At 40.4% G+C, this 14,244-nt stretch overlaps 1 protein-coding gene across 10 annotated transcripts in view; it reads left to right on the forward strand.

Annotated features, from left to right (window-relative positions):
* The window catches only part of Lpp (LIM domain containing preferred translocation partner in lipoma), a 684,300-nt gene that overhangs the window by 661,196 nt on the left and 8,860 nt on the right, over nucleotides 1-14,244 (forward strand). For all 10 annotated transcript variants that reach the window (XM_029566751.1, XM_017799795.2, XM_029566752.1 and 7 more), the window contains one exon: nucleotides 10,239-10,417. In XM_029566751.1, coding sequence (XP_029422611.1) covers nucleotides 10,239-10,417 — 179 coding nt within the window. The remainder of the gene's footprint in view (nucleotides 1-10,238; nucleotides 10,418-14,244) is intronic.

Below are 14,244 nucleotides of genomic sequence, written 5' to 3' on the forward strand. Positions count from 1 at the left end.
TCAAACCATTTAATCACTTTGGATTTTTTTCTTACCCTTCACAAAACAACTCTGGGATGGCATGCATTTGAACAAACCAAAAGTGATTTCACCCTTCTAATTTTCAGAGATTTTTGGCTAAATGCAGAGTGAGAAATTCATACCTTTTTCAAACAGTGTGGGTTCTTTTTCCCAGTTCCTCTCATCCATCTGGTTCTCTGGAGGTCTTGGAATCCAGGAAAGTGTTAGTTCACTGTTCTGAAATCCAAAAAAGACTGCTAAACTGTGAAAGGAAATTTGCATTCCAGAGACACTGAAAGAGTTCGTCCACCATTCTGCAGCAGCGGGCGAAAACATCTGTATTTTCTGTCTCCTTTGTCTTTCAGGCAGTTGGAAACCCTGTAGTCATTGTCTGTGGCTTTCATACCTAGTTAATCTAAACTACTTTTGGTATGGTGGGGAGTGTAGAAGGAGGAACCAAAACATGTAATTATTTTATTTCTAGTGTCAGAAAATATTACAGCCAAGCTGCAGTTTAAGAAGTATCAGATCACTTTGCACTCTTCCTGAGATTCCATTCTCATGACTGGGTTCCAGCACAGGGTATGTGACATAGCCATCAGCAGTGCTGTACTCAGAAGGAAACCACAGAGTCCTAGCCATCATACTGGCGTGTCACCATGACCCTTCTAAGCTGTAGTTCTGTCTTTTGTCCTCCATTGGCAGCAGTATAATTAGAAGGCCTTGTTTTCAACAGAAGCCAAATGATTGCCAAATGTGTTGAAGTGATCTCCAGAGGATCAGAGTTAGCTCACTACCCTCTGGCCGTTCTCTCTGCCACTCCTAGGAGTCAGAGGCTTAACGTTTTCCCTTTCTTTTGAAAGATGAAGTTTGGTTGAAACAAGTTGCTCAGTCATATGCCGAACTACAAGGAGAAACTTTTCATGACCCTAGTTGTTGGCTTAGAACCCTTATGGCTTGTAGGAAGCAATTGTAGCTCATAGTCAGGTAGAAAGTAAGCATCTTGGCAGGACTGAGTTTATGAAGAAGATTGGCGTGTGAGCAGAATGGTACTGGGAATATTTCTCATCTTTGTTAACAGATCTTGAGTCTAATGGATGATTCAGAGTAGTTCGATTCTGTTCTGAAATGTGCAGGCACATGGTTACTACTGTGTACATACACAGCTGGAAGCACTCTAACTTAAACTCAAGTTTTAGATTTTTCCCCTGAATGGATCATTTACCCTCCGTAAACAAATAATGCTAAGTAAAAGGAGTGTTGAATACACTGTATTTCAGATCACTTAGGTTCTTCAGAAAGTTTTTAAAAATGTGTTTTGAAGATAAATTTTTATTGAGATGAAAATAAAGGATCATAAGATGGGAATATAATTTATATTTTTAATTTAATGTCATTTTTAATTCACGCAATAAATACTTTGCATACCTGTTATGTCTAAATTCTACCAGAGAGGCTAGAAATACAGTAGCACCTTTTATCGCCTGGTGATAGATAAAAAATGTTTGCTGCCACTGGCAAGAATTATGAGAGCTGGGCCTTGGACCTCTTACCATAAGATGAGAATAGAATCAGCATCTCTGAGTTCCAGGCCAGACCCCTCCATTTCTATCAGTGTGCAACAGCCTTATTTAAATAGTGACAAAAATCCAAGTATAGATGTACTGTATTCAGAGTAATGAATTTTCACTGGTGATATAAATAACCATGCTAATTTTGTGGTATTTTGCTGTTAGCAAGAGGCAGGTACCAAAGAGAAGTTGGGTGCTCTAGAAAAAAATCTAGTGAGGGGCTTGAGGTTAGAGAACTCATAAGAAACCACGGCGTCTGAGTCCTGAACTTGGCATTTTCATTAAGTGGGACATAATAGCCTACCTGAAGGCAGTGTCCTAATACAGAAGGTGAAAAAGGACAAGCTGACTTAGCTAAAGCTCATCCAAATTCTGTATTTATGAAGAGCTGTGGGACAGCAGAATGCTGAAGAGGAGTGACTAGGTACATTGTGTGGGGCTCCCATAGTAGGTGACTAGGTAGAAACTTGTTGATCAGAAGACAACATGACAGAGAAAAGCTTAGTTACCTTTGACTTAGAAAACAGATTCAAATCCTGATCACATTAAGACATGTGTCATGGACTAGGCATAGGAAGTCTGTATTCTGTCGACCCATACCAGACTGCAGTGGAGATCAGCAAGGTCCTATGTGCACACTTGGTGAATATGTCCAGGTGCCAGATCTTTGTTTTGGATACTCAAAGGAATGAAAATTATTTTTTTGTGAATAAACACTATTTAAAACTAACATTAAAGCTAACATTGCATACCAGGCACTAAGTAATTACTTTCATGTATAGGGTATAATGGGATCTTATTTAATTCTTATGAATCTTCAGTGTAGACATTTTCAATCTTGGTCAGTAGATAAGGACACCAAAAGCCAGAAAAGTCAGTTAATTCCTCTATCTTCAAACCTAGGCCTTCTGAATTCATCACTAAATTCTCTTACTGTATATGACAGGCCTGCTATGATTTGCAAGTGAAGATGTCCTAACAAGACTATGCCTTGAAGATGTTGTTAAGGCAAATTTCTGACTTGGCTTGGCAGGAAAGGAATTCTATTCTTTATTTTTCTCTCACCATAGTCTCAGTAGAGTTCTGTGATCTTTTAATTTGCCGTTGGCATGAAAGTCTGATGCATAAGCATCAGGTTCACCTCCCCTCAGTGCTCAAAGATCCTGAGACTTCCAAGAAGGTGCTTTGGAAGCCCTGGCATGCCACCCAGGTCACAGTTTTAAGGTGGAAAAATTACTTCCCTGATCATTAAGGGATGGCTGCACTAAATGACCTTTATTAAAAAAAATTTTTTCTGAATTACTAAGCTCAGATCATAATCTCAACCCTAGTTTAGAATAAACAGCAAAGTATAAATTATTTGATGAAGAATTTGATCTGTGGCTCATGGCAGAAAATGAATAAAATAGCTTAACTGCCCACCTCTGCCCTCCCATGGTTTAGGAAATATTTCTTAGTTTTTAGTGTGTGTATGCATGTGCATGTGTCCATGTGTGTGGGAGTGTGCACCTGTGTATGGAGGCCAGGGACAGCTGCGGTGCCGTTCTCGTTCTTCAGAGGCTAGCCACCTTCTTTTTACTTCTTTGGATAGTATCTGTCTTGGCCCGGAATTTGCCAGCTCAGCTAGGCTGGCTGGCCAGCGAGTCCCAAGGATCCACCTCTTGAGACCCCTTTTCACTTTCCACAAGCGTATGCCACCACACCTGGCTTTTTCACTTGGTTCTGGAGATCAGTTCTTCATACTTGCTTGACAAGCACTTTAACAACTGTGGTATCTACCTAGCCCTCTTGTTTCTTCATTGTAAAGCCAGTTTATATAGTCCAAACATAACCTTGCCTTTTATATCGTAATCCTATGTTCATAATTCTGCATTCATCTTGTTTGTGCTAGTTGGACACATGCATGTTCATGCCTGGAAATACTGAGTTATCACTGGCAATTCAGGGAGTTTTGTTACAATATTCTATCTGTAAAGTAAATTGTGTTTCAAGGCAGGGCTATCTGAGACTTTTTTCAAGGAGGCCTAGATAATGAAGATTCTTTTTACAGTGTAACACTAATTCTAAAGAGTAGTAAAATCAGTTTGCATTCAAGTGACAACTCAAGCCCTATTAAAGTAGATGTGTAGAGTCATAACTACATAAGTCTGTTCTTACCCCATTCATGCATCATTATTCTGTTTTGTGTTCCTATAACATGTTACTTGTGTCTGCTTAAGAGTAGTATACTGTGTCCTTTGCCTTGCATCAGTAATTCATGGATGTGTTTACATTTCCAATCACTGGAAAGTAGAGAGGGCAAAGACAGTGTCTCAGTCTTCTTTTTTTCCTCTGTTCCCGACAGCTAACTAAATACTTCAGTCCCGAGGCTGTCGGCAGTGGTAGAGTAAGTGGGAAGACAACTCTGTTCATCAGAGGAAGTGTTTGGAACCTGGCTTTAAAGGAATTTGAAAGAAAGCTGAAGAATTACAGGCAACGATGCAAAGAATTATGCTCAGAAGGATCGGCAGAAATATACAACAAAATGAAGTTGAAATTCCTTTACCTAATTTTCAGTTAGGTACTTCATAACTATCATCCTTTGTGAAAAAAAAAGAAGTCATAAGAAACATCATAAGAAAATACTATTTAGAGCTTTGATGTGATCTAACAAACTTTTGGAAAACAATCGTAATTTCATCTATAATGAATTTTGATTCTGATCAGAAAATCATAGTTACAGGGACAACACCCAATTTAATATTATTATTTTCAGTCTGTTTTGAAATACAGGTACAAGTACAAATACAAATTTTTATGTAGATATAGGTGAGGGCAGCCCAAAGTAGCAGAAAAACTTGTAATAAGAAATATGTGCTTCACAGTGAGGCAGAGCGGACCTGTTAGAGGTTTGAACTATAGGCGGGCTGGTTAGAGCTAAGGTAGAATGAAGTCTTTGCCTGCAGAGGAAACCCAGAGGCACTGGTGTCTTCTGGGAAGCCTTCGTGATTACTAGAATAAAGATACAGATTTTACATTCCATACATTAATTAGACAACATATTTATTTGTTTGAACTTTTATAATTGGCACATCGAGGAAATTTTGCTGAGTCATAGGTTAGTCTTCTTTTGCCATTCTGTTGGTAACACCTACACTCCAAATCATTCATGTGGAAAATGATGGCATTCATTCAGCACACTGAAGTAAATGAAGAGTCTCCTGACCCAGCTGATCACTCCAGGGCTCTAGAAACCCTCCTCTCCCATCTCCCAATGCTCTCAAATATGGCACACCAGTAATTCACCCCTGGCAGGTTTTGCACAGTGACACATAATAATTCCATTTTTATATAAATTACCCAGAGTTTATTAGTTTGCCATCTAACCCAATGTTAGAGAGCATTTTATGTAAAAACACTACTGTAGATCCTGGGGATCCAACAATGAGTTTTCTATCTCATGGTGTAGGAGGATGGAGACAGATGGTCTTAAGATTGCAGTGTTTCCTGACTTCATTTCCTTGCATGTAACTTGCAGGTAGTAAGCCTGCATGCCTTCTGTTTTCAATAGAAAGTGTGTCTATGGAAATACAGCGTAAGTATAATTTAATGTATCGGAAACATTCTCCGCTGGATAGAGAACTAGGAGGCCTGTGTCCTAGTTCCAGATCTGCTACTACCCAGGCCACAGCTTCTGATTCTGCCTCAGTCCTGGTTTTTGTACAGTGTGCATCTCCCACAGCCTCCATCCTTTCACGCTCCTCTTCCAGGAATGAGTTTTGCCTCCTCTCCGTGAGCTTCCTTGGTATTGCTTCTCTGAGCACAGCTTTGTGAGGGGGCAAGTGAAGGAGGTTGGAAATGCCTAGGCTGGAATAGTTACCAAAAACTTTCCAAGTTCAAATATTTTCACTTTCATTTTCTTTTTCTTTTTAACCCAATAAAACCAAAACTATATCTAGAAGTGTCACCCCTATTATCACACCATCCTTCCTGTTTCAGTTTTGTGCTTTTAAACCAAAAAGCATGTAAGATTGCATTTTATCTTTGTAAAATTAAAGTTTCCATATTTCTACAGGACAGAAATCACATTGCCATCTCTCATATCACCTAGTACCTGTGTCTCTGCATTGAAAATACTGAACATTAAACATGTATATGCCTATCTGATATGTGAGCCAGCATGACATCTCATCCCCTGGTCCTCTCACTAGCAGTTAGTATTTGTGTTGCCTATATGCTTCATTTATATTCAGCTGCTCCTTCCAGCTCTTCTGTCTGTGAATTAGAAAAGTTATTTTTACAACATCCAAGGATATAAAAACTACAACCAGATTGTAACTCTAATTTAAAAACAGTTGCATTTGGGAGTTTTGAGCACAAGGTTTGTTTGTGATTTTATTTTAATTTTTCGTTAAGTTTTTGTTTCTAATCACAACTATGTGGCCATCGTTTCAAAGTTTATGATCTGCGCCTTTTGACAATGTGTTTCTTTCCTCTTTTCTGGGACATTCAAATCTTTATACTTCAACCATACTTTGAATAATTGCCTAAAACATTTTATATGAAAAATAAAATGCTCAACAGTTCCTGCTATAAAAATAATAAAATCTAGAGTCTTCATTTAGCTCAGGTGACAAGGTCTTCCACAACTCATTACACGTCACTACTCTATGCCATAACTGCAAGCCTTGGGCAAGAATGGCTAATGATGAGCACGATGCAGTGCTGTCCAGATGCTTCTTCAAAATTGAGGCTCTCATTCTGCCAGCTGATAGGAGCATTGACTGGTGAAGGCTCATAGCTTTGTTCCTCTGTGCTAAACAGCTGAAGGGAAGCACTTCACTCAAGGACACACTTCCTTCTTAGGGACAGCCTGTGTATACTGAATAATAGATGCAGATATTAAGGCCCTAACTCCTAGCTTCATGGAAGGACAAATCTGTAGGCTGATCCAGGCTCTCACATTCTCCATGGACCCTTCAAGACTTTGGTTTTGCCTACATCATAGATCTCACCCAGGGACTTCTTTAATCTCTCACAGGTGTTAATCACTAGGACACTTCTCAGTAACTTCCTTTGTACAAAGTTGTTTCAGAATCTGTTGCCTAGGCAACACATCCTCAGTTGATTGTTTCATGGGGAAGGGGAAGAAAGATCACCACTTGGTCATGTAGCTGTCACAGGTGAAACATTCCATAATCATTCCATGGTAATGGAGATGATTATTTTACTTGGATTACATCAGAAAATTTAATCAAGTTTTTGGCTTTTTTTTTTCCAGAATAAGTGGCATTTGAGCTTCACCTGTTAGACTAAGCAGACATTTTCTAGGCCGAGTGTAAAGTGGTCTGGACAGTGGTTTACATCTGTAAACTCTTTTTTACAGATGTAGCAAAGAGCTCAGTATTATAGCTAGAAGGTGAAGCCCATGTGAGAGTCAATGGGAATGAAAGGAAGCCAGGTCGCAAAGCGCTCTACTGATTGTGAAGATCCTTAACCTGAAGTGTTCTCTTCTGACATCTGCCCAACTGTCAAGCCTGGCACCATGATTCACATGTAACATATGACCTGAACAGACTTACAGATATCCCTCTTCCACGGGTTCTATTGAAGTCTGTTTACTTCAACACCTTGTTCTCTCTCTCTCTCTCTCTCTCTCTCTCTCTCGCTGTCTCTCGCGCTCTCACTCTCATTTCACTTTAGCCTCTTTCAGGAAGGCTTAATATGTGCATGAAGAGTACAGTTTTTTGTCAGACAGTAACTATTTTAAGGTACAAAACTTTACATTGTGATGCTTAAAACATTATGATTAGAAGTTTCTAAATGCATAACTTGGAAGGCAGAGTAAACATAAGGCCAGGTTTCTAACAAGTGAGCCCTACTTTTAAACTTCTGACAAGGAATTAGCCATTTGTTTCTACCACATGTCTATTAATGGAAACATTGGCCTTTTCTTGTGTTGTAACTAGTACTGATAAATAAAAACAGCAAAAGCACAGAATTGGAATTAGTCGCCATCTTGCCATCGAGAAAACAGATACAGAGCGAAGAAATTATCTACTGAAGACTATACAGTATTGGCAAAGCCAAAAGGACAGTTCATATCTTTATTTAACAAGTTCTCCTTTTTATGGCTCCAAATGAGTTTCTTAGACCACTCTCAGAAATACTGGAGTCAGGAAAGCAAAGTACCCCTCCCTCCCCTCATGAGCTCCATGGCCCAGTGGACCAGTCAGCTCTCATCTGTTTGTTGACTCACCTGTGAAATGAGAGTCCAAACTAGAGGAAATGCCCAAACCCTCCAGCCTGACAATGTGAAAGATTTTCCTCTTCAAGAGAAACTGTGTTTAAGGAGACTAGTGGGCCAGCTGGACACTAAAGGTGGGAAATACAGTAAAGGGAACTGGCTACTAGAGGTTATGGTGCCCTTTGTCTTCCATCAGTCCAAGCCAGCTGCTTTCTTGGAAGCATCATTTTTCTGATTTGGGAGCATTTTTCATGAGGCTAATTTTAGGCATGTCGTATAATTTTTTTTCTTTGTATAATAACTGTCCAGATTAGCTGCCCTTTGAATGGAGCACTCGTAGGCCAAAATGTTTTCCCTTGGAAGCTGACTAAGCCTTATATGTTGCTCCTGGTTTTATATAAATGAGCTGAATCCTGGAGCCAAGCCTTAATGCAAACAAAAGTCATTTTCTGGTGAAGCATTTTCTGGATTATTCAATCTATTACAGGGCTAGAATTTTTTTTTTAAAGTTAAAATGCACAGAGAAGCACAACATAAGTCCTTGGAAGACAATGCGCAGTCACATTAGCTCAGATCACCCAAGTAGAAAACAAGCAGGACTGTCATTCTCCAGACCGTCATCAACTCCAGACTTGCATCCTGTGCTACTCTGCTATTTTAATTTCACCACTTCAAAATGCAGAAAAAATAGGTTAATAGTTTCCACGAGTTTAGACTGTGACCAAAGGCGTACCAAGCAATTTCAGAGCCTCAGACAACCACAGCTCATGGGAGAAGATGATGATAGATTTACCAGTTCATCTTGGGATGCATTCCAGAGTTGGAGGACATGGACCAGCACTGTGCTGCCATGGTAGAATTAAATTATTCCTTCATTCATTCTTTAGGTATGCATTCATCTCCAGCCTGTTTTAGTCCAAGCAATATACTGGGACAGAGAAACGTATTCTTAAGCCATGTTCCTTTCCTTTAATGCAATTACATTAGAGTAATGAGGCACACATGCTAAAATTTTGTAAGGTGAGTAAATAAAGGGAAGAAAAAGAAGCAGTGCATTCCAAGAAGAGCCATCAGAGAAGCCTACATAGGTTAGAATGGGAAACTGAAGTCTGTGTAGTTGTAAGCCAAGATGCAAACATTAAGTTTTTCCTGAGAATGAATGAGAGTGAACAATTTGCTTGGATGTTATGAGGAGGTGATCCTAGACAGAAGGTTGGAATGCCACGACACGACTTCACTCTTTCTACAGTATGGAGCCATGAGGTTTCTTATCCGGAAAAATAGTTGACCACATCCTGTTTTTTGAAGAAAACTGGGCATCATTGTAGAGTTGTGAATACCCAGGGTATTTCACAGGGTTACAAACAAGGAAGCCATTGGAGAGAAACTGCCAAGGTCATCTTTCAGGACACTAGTTACCTCAATAAAGTCATTTAAAGATCCTGCAGTTAGAATACAGTTTACTCCCTAGTTTCCATCCCCATCCAGTTCTGTGTCTTTCTGTTGAGATTTACATGCTGTTTATTCCAGATTCCAATCAGTCTAGATACCCTATTAGGAGCATGACCTATCACAGATGAGAAAAGATGGTTGGAAGAGCACAGATCCTAGGGAAGGGTAGACTGTTGACTGTTGACTTTTTGAGTGCCGACTTGCTGAATCACAGCTCTTAAGGGTCGTATTCTAAGGCTCAACATATTTTTAAAGCCAGATAAATTGAGTGTCTTAGTTTACTTTCAAAACCAGTCTCCCACTTTGTTGAACATATTTATTAGGAGTTCATTTATTTTAAATTTAGAGATGAAATTCAAATTGAGATTTAAAATGTGGAGCTTTGATTTGTGCTCTACTGACAGTGCACACTTGTCTCAATTATAACACAGATAAAAACTTAGAGACAAACTTAGAGACCTCGGCAAGCCTACTAGATCCTTAATGGATGAATCAAATGTTGCATGCAATGGTAAAGCATTCTCCAAGTAGAAAATCTGCATGGTGTAGTTCAGATTTTTTACTTGGAGAATGCGGTATGGCCATGTACCACATCTAGCCTACTGCGGATTTTTGTAAATAAAGTTTTACTGGAGCACAATCAAGCTCTTTGTTTATGGACCCTCTGAAGCAGTCTTTGAACTATGTGGGTAAAATTAAGTTGTTAAAACAAAGCCACGGACACTTATTATCTGGGCGTTTACAAAAAGTTTGTCATCAGTCATGGTGAAATGGAATGGAATGCCATAGAAGTCAGATGGTGGGTGTTCTAAGACAATGTACTAAAGCGGATTAGCTGCCTACCAACTGGGTGACCTAAGAAAAGCATTGGACTTGTCTTTGAGCTTCATTCTCTAAGACAGTGGCACACACTACCTACCCTAGAGTGCTGTGATAAGCTCTGTAAGGTGCTCCTCTGGTCTCAGCCTAACACAGTTTTCTTTCCTCAGAATACTCTGGAGCAGTGCAATGTGTGTTCTAAGCCCATCATGGAGCGGATCCTCCGTGCCACTGGAAAGGCCTATCACCCTCACTGCTTTACCTGTGTGATGTGCCACCGCAGCCTGGATGGCATCCCATTCACTGTGGATGCTGCTGGGCTCATTCACTGCATTGAGGACTTTCACAAGTAAGCAGCCTGCTCTCTCTCCTCCAGCCTGCCAGTCCTCTTGGAGTCTATTCTTGTTGTGCATTGAGACTGTACCTACTTCACTCCCAGGATTTAGTGAGGCCATCCAAGAGTTTAGTTCCAATGCAGGAATTGCTATCAGAAGATCATTTAACCTAGTCTCCATTCAGGGCTTCTCCGAAACTTGTCAGTGTGCTATAGATATGGAAAAGTGGACCATGAACAAGATGTATGGCCATTAGCAAGTTCCACAACCTCTCCTAGCTCTTCAACTTAGTCACTAAACCAGCCTTGATCTAAAGGTCTCTCAACTGTGACAGCCTCTGCATGCCAGCCTCTATAGGTAGGAAGGGATAGCAGACAGGTGCAGAGGAAAACTTGGTCCCCCTTGCTAGCGTGGGAGGAGCCACTCATCCCCTTGCTAGTGTGAGTGGCAACTTCATGCGATAGCGCTCCCTTACCCTCCTCGCCCACCAAGGTCTTGTCTGCCTCAGGATATTTTCTAATGAAATTGATTAGTGCACTATTGTGTAGTCCTTTAAGGGTCAGAAAGTAAATTCTCCAGATCAAGGCTACTAAACCATGGACCTGGAAAAATATGGCCCCTCTTCATTTCCCTGATTTCAAGGTCCCTCTTCCCTCCATTATAACTGAAGGTTTTGAAAAAAAAAGTTGGTTTTGTATTTTTCTTTCTAAATATTTTATTATTTTTATTTTTATGTGAATGAGTATATTGCCTGCATGTATGTAAGCTGTGACGTGCAGTGCCTACAGAGGTCAGAAGAAGGTGTCAGGTCCCCTGGAACTGGAATTATGGGTGGGTGGTAGCTGCCATATAGGTACTAGAAACCTAACCCTGTTCCTCTGCAAGAGCTGCCAGTGCTCTTAACTGCAGAGCCATCTCTGCAGCCCCAGTTTTGTATTTTTCTTAATTGTATTTGTTGGTTGGTTAACTGTTTCATCACATTGTTTCAGGTATTTATGGACTAGATAGAAAGCCGCCAGTGTGATTTGCTGCTCACACTGGGTATCCTAGCTCCTGTTCACTGGGCAGTATCTTTGAGGACTGTTAGTAAGGCTCCCAAAGATGAAGCACAGTGCTCACCACTTTGTGTATCCGCTCTGAGGCTTCCAGGAGTGCTGTCTGTGGCTTAACTTTCACCACTGTTGATTGTCAACAGCCAGGAGGTACTTTCCACAAGCAGTTTGGGGACTTGAGACTCATATTTTTAAAATGAATTTCCTAACCACTCTCCTCTCCAAGTAGCAGGAAAGTAAAAACCTCACCAAAACACATGAGGCTGAATGAATTTCAAAAAACCCAGAAGCAGAATTTTTCAACCTGGATTAGACAAGGAAGGGCTTACTTTTAAAGGGCGGTCACAGCACAAATTGTACTTCATGTTATTGATATTTTTAGCTTATAATTACACATAAAAAATTCTGCATCTATTTAAGGGAAGGGAAAAGATACCAGTGGAGAACGTATTTCTGTCACCGCTTCTCTCCTCTCTCAGACTTTCACTAATCTAAGACAGACAGACAGATATAATCAGGGCACACACATTTGTGTTGTTGGAAAAGCCTGACATTACACCCCTCAATTAAAATAGGAAATCAGTTTTGACAATGTAAGCTTATAGCTATGCCACTTATCTTTCATTTCTAGTGGTGGGGAGCATAATTAGAGACTTGTGACTACTGACATAAGTGTGTGGGTCTGAAAGCTCCAAAAAAGCAGACTTCAGCAGTGGGAAAAAATATATATCTCAAGCCCCAACCCTCTCCCCACTAGTTCAATGCATGTGAACACAGAAATTATTTTTTAAAAAATAATGTCTGCACAAATGGCAGGTGTAGAGAGGAAGAGGCTTTTGATATTGCCCTTCTATGAATGGAAACATTTTCAGAACTCTTAGTTCTGAACCTTGAAAGTACTAGAACTGAGCAGCTAACAGTCCAGCGCAGAGTGGACATTGCACAGCCAGGGATGATAGCAAAGGGACATAACCCTTCTACAAACAGTTTTGGAGGGTTTATTTTTGGTCCTTCCAAATGGATCTCCTTTTGTAGGCTTTTAGAAAACACATTTATGTTTAATTCCACTCACATTTACAAACTTCCCTCTATTTGCCGGTAAATGTGCTGAATGCTGAAGGAGAAGCAGAGGCTGAAAGTCACCATCAGTGAGGATGTTGTGGGGAGGAAGCAGAGTGCGGACATAACAGCCATACAGGGCAGAAAGGGCAGCACCAGGACGCAGGCACAGGGAAGGCTGTCCTGTCCTGGTCAGAACAGATCGTTTGACTCTGCAGTCCAGGCCAGCTTCATGCCAGCAGAGCTGGAAGTGTTTGGTGAGAAATGAGGAGTGCTGGAAGGGCATATAGGCTGGCTTATTGGCAAATCCTCAAAAATGGCATCTCAGAACTTGTCACTTAAAGTACTAGTAGGCCTGAAGCCTTTCACAGACATAGTTGTAGGTAATTGCTAGAAACTCACTTCCCTGGCAGACTGACTACCACAGCCTACCCCTCTACTTTCCACTCATTTCACCAGACTAAACTTCAATGACTAAACTCAATACCATATCCTCTTTCTTTGACCTCACTCCTCCTTATCTCCATTTATGAATTCATGCCACCTCTGTATTTATTCTGTAAACCTGCTAGAGATAGTGCAGTCTGGTGTGTAATACAATAAATACATGAGGAAAGTTTTATAGTAGCCACCTTAAATAATTTTTATAACAAGATATACTATGTCTTTATAAAAGTTTAGAACAAATACAGAAATATAGTGAATTCCCTCTCAAGTCTGTGCTAGAGTCCTTTTTGAAGGACGTGTTTCCAGTGTTGGGTGCTGAGGAAGCCCAGCGAAGCAGCCTGGTGCTCTTCTCAGTGTGGGGGGCTTACATAACCACCTGTACTTTCTCAGCCAGATTGTGCCAGTGCTGTGACAGATACCTGATTAGGAAAGATTTCTCTGGGCACATGGCTTCTGAATTCTCAGTCCATAGTAGACTGGTTCAAGTTCTGGGCCTGTGGTGAGGCGGTATGATGGTAGAAAGGCATGGTAGGACAGAGCTGTTTACCTCATGGCTGCCAGGGACAAGCTATGCCCTTGAAAGGCAGGCCCTCCTTTAGCCAGACCCCACTTTCTAAGCCTCTGCCACCTCCCAATAATGCTATCACATTAGGACACCATCACTGGATTACTCCATTGATGAAGTCAAAGCTCTCATGAACTAGTCACCTCCCCAAAGCCCATCCTTGGCAACCAAGCCCCAAGTAGATGAGCCTGAGGGGGAACATTTCATATTCAAGCCATAACAGGGATCCATTTATTTGTTTAATTAGCATTCATCTGTTGATTGCCAAAAATATGTCTGATATGAGATGATTAAGTTTATTGCTCCCTTGACTGAAAAATAGAAGTGATAAAAGTACTTCCTCATAACATTGCTTATCAAGAGAAAATAATGTGTATAAAGTGCTTAACAGAACTTGGCACATACTAAACACTTAGTAAATAGTGGCTATAATCATCAAAACTGTTTTCATCCCATTTATTTTTATTATTATTATTATTGTCCACTTAGCAGCTAAGCATTAAAAAAGATCACCTGGGATTCCAAACTCTCTTGGAATTACCAGCCTAGGAACACCATAGGGACAGCATCTCTCTCTCTCTCTCTCTCTCTCTCTCTCTCTCTCTCTCTTTTTTTTGCTTTTTCCAATCATGGATATGAGACATATTTCTGAGAGAATGATTATATAACAAACACATAGTATAGCACTCTAGAGAGAAATATTTGGGGGACACATATA

The sequence above is a fragment of the Nannospalax galili genome, unplaced genomic scaffold, assembly GCF_000622305.1.
Source record: "Nannospalax galili isolate Female #2095 unplaced genomic scaffold, S.galili_v1.0 scaffold559, whole genome shotgun sequence".
In the NCBI taxonomy this organism is placed as follows: Eukaryota; Metazoa; Chordata; class Mammalia; order Rodentia; family Spalacidae; genus Nannospalax; species Nannospalax galili.